General features: G+C 40.7%; 1 protein-coding gene across 1 annotated transcript in view; it reads right to left on the bottom strand.

The window, feature by feature from the left end:
* Positions 1-1715: 1715 nt before the first annotated feature.
* The window catches only part of LOC146364606 (nuclear receptor coactivator 3-like), a 64646-nt gene continuing 61411 nt past the window's right edge, over positions 1716-4950 (bottom strand). Inside the window, exon 23 of the mRNA XM_084915955.1 lies at positions 1716-4486. Coding sequence (XP_084772081.1) covers positions 4475-4486 — 12 coding nt within the window. The 3' untranslated portion in view covers positions 1716-4474. The remainder of the gene's footprint in view (positions 4487-4950) is intronic.

Genomic DNA, 4950 nt, shown 5'->3' with positions numbered 1-4950 from the left:
TGCGTCTTTTCCTATCCGCGCATCCCTCCTCCTGCTCCACCCTACCTCCTGCCGCCGCACACACACACACACACACACACACACACACACAGGAAACCCCCAACTTGGTCAGTGAAATGATGAAACGGAACAGCCGGATAATTTGATGTCTGCTGCTGTGGAGAGCAAAGGGGACCAAATGTCTCCAGGAAAAACCGGACCGTGTGCGCGCCTGAGAATGCGTTTGACTTGAAGCTTCGGAGAAAGTTGGTGCGAGGAAAACAGTGATGAGAATGACAATTCACCAAAAATACATATAAAACCGGCAGTTTGTAAAAAACTTTGGACTTTTTCGTATGGCAAGATTCCCACAGCATAGCTTTAAGGAAGAATTATTTTGAACTAAAGTTCGCAATTAAGGTTTTAGCAAAACCAGCCTCCGCGAGTGAAGCAGCCAAAAATGGTGCTACTGTATAATTTACAAGAGATAAAATACTATTAAGGAAATTTGTTCTCGATTAAGCTAAAATATGCCAAGTTCCTCACCCACTACAAAAGCTCTAACTGTCCTGACTTTTTGAACCAAACTAACACTCCACAGAAGTGCTGGCGGCGCTGTGAAGCAATTCGCTGCACCCAATAGTTCCCCATTCTGAGTAACTTCATTAACATGCATGAGCTGGAAGTCATCCCCTGGAAATCATTAACCGGTGGACGAAGTTTTATAAAGAGTAGAGGAGACCTTCACATCTCCAACCTGCTGATCACCCATTTCTCCAACTGAAACACTGCGTATTTATTTAACCCTCTGAGGTCTGAATCATCAGAAGTAGTATATTTTGCAGAAAGGCAAAAGGGACCTCGCTGTAAAAACTGTAAATATTTTAAGGAGTTTTTCGTTAGAATTATTTTTTTCTTTGTTCATAGATCGATAAGAAGTGGGAGAATAATCTAATAAAACAAAACTTATATATTGTAAATGGCTATTGGTTAGAGATGGCGTGATTGTGTGGTGATTCAGAGCTACGAGGGATTTTCCCTCGTAGCTCTGATTGATTGTTACGTTACCTTAAAACTGAAGGGAAACGTTAAAAAAATGATTTGCATTTCAGACTTGCAGTTGTTGGAGAATTTAAAAGGGTGAATGAGTCACCCCACAGCAGCAGGTCAATCAAGTGAAAGTTATTTAAAGCTCTGAAAGGCAGATAGTCTTTTAAAGTTTCTGTACAGTAACAGAAGCTGCAGCACTCGTGGGGATGGGATGGCCTTGCCTGATGTGTGTGTGTGTGTGTGTGATCCTTTCATTAGAGGGTGGGGGTGGATAATTAAGATGAGGGAAGAAAGCGGGATGATACATGACAAAAGCTCACACGTTTGAGAGAGCAGCGGGGCTCTTGCAGGAAACATCCCTGCAGATGAAAGCGAGACGTAAATGAGAAGAAGCTCTCGTCTTTTGTTTTAGAGGAATGGCCACCCAAACGCCCGAATCCCCCACTACATGTTGATAGCTCTCATCCACACAAAGACACACTCACCTCCCCTCCTCCACACAGACTCACGTCTCATTAATACTTGGACCAGATGAACGTCTGCTTGTAACATACACTTGTAGCTCCTGAAAGGCTCAGATACTGCAGCAGAAACACAGTTTCAGCGCTTTCTGTAAGTCTGGATTGTTGCTGCAGGGCGTGAAGACTGATGAGTCGTGCACAAAATCAAACACAGCAGAGCCACTGTAATGTTTAAATATAAATTTGTATTTACATCAATATTAACATCAAGAAACAAGGTAAGAAAAATGCAACAGTATTTTACATCCTGTATTAATGACTGTATGATTCCCAGATGTGTTTTCTCTTTTCTTTAAGCTCCAATGAAGCACTGAGAGGAGTTCCTTTCCGTTAAAGCAGAAACACAGATGTTTTGTTTGAAATGTTTGTAGATAAGTCTTTCATATTCTTCATCGAGAGACAAGGGTTTTAGAAAAAAAGAAATCCAGGCTATTATTCTGAGACATAAATGACATCAATCATGAATGAAGCCTCCCTTTCCCAGCTGAAAAACATTCTCCTGTGTGAAATTTGCAGCACCACGATTCAACTGGCCATAAGGTCTACAGAAAGGAAGAAACGATCACAAACAAAAACCGAAAGCACCTCAGCAGAACCAGACTCATGTCTACTCTATTTCATACAGATGGGGGATATAATATATGCAATTAAACATATTCAGCTCAATGTATATTATAGGTAATGTGCAACAGTAAAAGCACACATGAGTACTTGCACAATCTACATCAGGAACTGTGTCTACGCACTGCAGAATGACAAACAGAAATCTTTGGGTTGAGCGTGTTTTCAAAGGTAGATTTCTCAACAGAAAGTTCCACAGGAAACACATCAGAAATAAAGTTCAAAACTTGAATGTGAAATTAAAAAACACCCTTCCAAGACAGTGGCAGATAATCAGGGGATTTAAATCTCCTTCCTTCTGTTTGTTGCTTTCGTCATGATTAAATATCTGCGGACAAACCGCACAGGCTTATGGACACAGCGGGACTGATTTCCAAAGTCTCGTATATGAGGCTGAACGAAACTGAAAGCACAGAAACCTCAGGAGGGGAAAACAAGTCAGAAATGGAAGCTTGAGGTTAAGTACAGAGAATACACACCTCACATACCGGTAAGACATCTGGGCCTCTTGAAGCCTAACACAATCATGTGTCAACACTTTTTATATAGGCAATTGTTTTGTTTTAATTAAAAGAAATATAATTTACTTAAAAAAAAAAAAGTTAACCCACTAGCACCTCTTTAGCTAAGACTATGTCCTCGGAAAAATAAAGAGAAGTTCTTGATTCGGAAATCACAAAATAAAAATAAAGGTGCGTTCTGAGAGAGGGAAAGTGGCAGTATGAAAGAAAGTCACACGTACACGTACTGCTTACAAAAAGAGGCCCTTCCTTTCCAAACCGTTGGTTAAAGTAGTGAAAATAAAAGCCGAGCCATGACAGAATAAGAAAATTACACTTTTAAATATCAAGCCTTACAAGCTGTGCAAAAAACAGTATGTGACCTACAAAAGCATATATATATTTATATATAGTACATTTGAAGCGTATTTACAATTCATATTCACAGACGAAAGGAAAAGAAAAGCTCCTAACAAGACACCATGTCTAATACTGCAGTACCGTCGTTTTGAGTAAACAATGCTTCAGCTTTGTCCTCAGAGGAAAACCAGGAGGAAGGATTATTGCTAGAAATATGCACACCTACACTCAAATCTAACACTTTCTTTTAACATGTTAGGTAATCTAGGCATAATTTCATAACTGGCAATCCATTTTTGATTTACTTACTAGTAGCACTGTAAACAGGTGCAAGGTAACCAAAATATCTGAATCATTTTGAGCTAAAAATCACCTCCTCAATGTAAATGATCACCTTATGACTCTGTAGAAATATAAGTGGAGTGTTTGAATTTTAATAGAAGACTCTTTGTTCCAAGAGTGACTTTAAAGTGGCTTAAAAATTGTCATATTAATAAATCCGCACACTATATACGAGTGTATTGGATCAAATCTGTGCTTACTGCCTTTCTACTGGTTCCCACTAATGAACAAAGAGCATCTAGGTTACCCATTTCCAATCAACAGCGCCTTTTCTCAGATAGGAAACCCTGAAGAACAACGCACACAAAAATAAACAGAAGATGTCTGCTGCTATGCGTTAATTCTCGGGTAAAGGCCTCTATATTGCCACAATCCTTTTGATGTTGGCTTTTCCTTAAAGTGCAATCAGCCAACAAGGAATTCAGTCGTACTTTAGCCCAGGGGCGTCCCAGGGAATGAAACAATGTGCTACTGCTTAATCACATTCGTGTGAGTGTCACAATCTGACGGCTCGTCATCTAGAACCGCTTTGACAGAGATCCTCCAGGAGCAGCAGAAAGACGGCAGATTAAAAAATCCCGAAGAGTTCAGAAACGAGAGAGCAATCTTTTCAGATCTGAATACAGCTTCATGGTACATTCGACAAAGGAGAGGATGTCACAACACGTTTGTCCACGTGGTTTCACTCGAGCGTCCGTCCACCTTCACCGTTTGGTCCGGCGAGTGCGTTCGGCGTGGGCACGCACACACTGCTCACAAAGAGGGGGATATTATACTAAGGTCCGTTAGAGGAATCGCAAAGGTGTCTGTATGACCATCGTTATGTATCTGTGTGTAAAGAAGTCACAGTGTTTCTGATTTTTTTATGTTTTTTTATGATCGCTGTGTGTTTTCATGTATGTGACAGAGTCTGTGTTTCCGCAGGTTGCCAGACTGACGTTACTGGCCACGAGTCCAAAGGGAAGTTCACGCCCCCACCTGGTGGGAGTACAGCACAGCACAGACTAACATCGCCCAGTCTGCCCCACACACCGCGGTGCTGCAGCCGTCTGCCGTCTCTGAATGGTGATCACAGTGAGACAAAGGAGTCTGCCACGATGTTCAGCAGTATTTCTAAATGTACAGCAGAGGGAGAGAAGAGAGAAAATGAGACAGGGAAGTGCAATCAACAAGTTTTCCACAAAACTAGAAAGAGACACGACAGGTTCAGTCAAGTCTGTCCTAAAAATACTTACATACTTATATATAGTCATTGGTGTCTGTCCTTTAAAGTGGACGTTTATTAATTTCTGCCCTGTTGAAATTGTGAATAATGAATAAATAAAGGTAATTCTGGACTGTGACTCTTACAGAGCAAAGGTATTCTAAGACCTGACAATATAATGTTTTTCTAGTATATGTGATACAAGAGCGGAGGTAAGGAGCCTGTTTTGACAAATATGCAACAAAGAGGACCGTCACACCTTGTCATATAAAGTGCAAAGGACTCTGGGATTTATTTGTGTTACAGAGACAAGAAGGTGGAGGCATGCATCTTAAGTTAGCTTAGCTTAAGAAATCTGCACAAAGATAAGATT

Source organism: Perissodus microlepis, chromosome 20, assembly GCF_051167445.1.
Source record: "Perissodus microlepis isolate ML-2025 ecotype Zambia chromosome 20, ASM5116744v1, whole genome shotgun sequence".
NCBI lineage: Eukaryota > Metazoa > Chordata > Actinopteri > Cichliformes > Cichlidae > Perissodus > Perissodus microlepis.
This window is presented reverse-complemented; position numbering and strand designations above follow the sequence as displayed.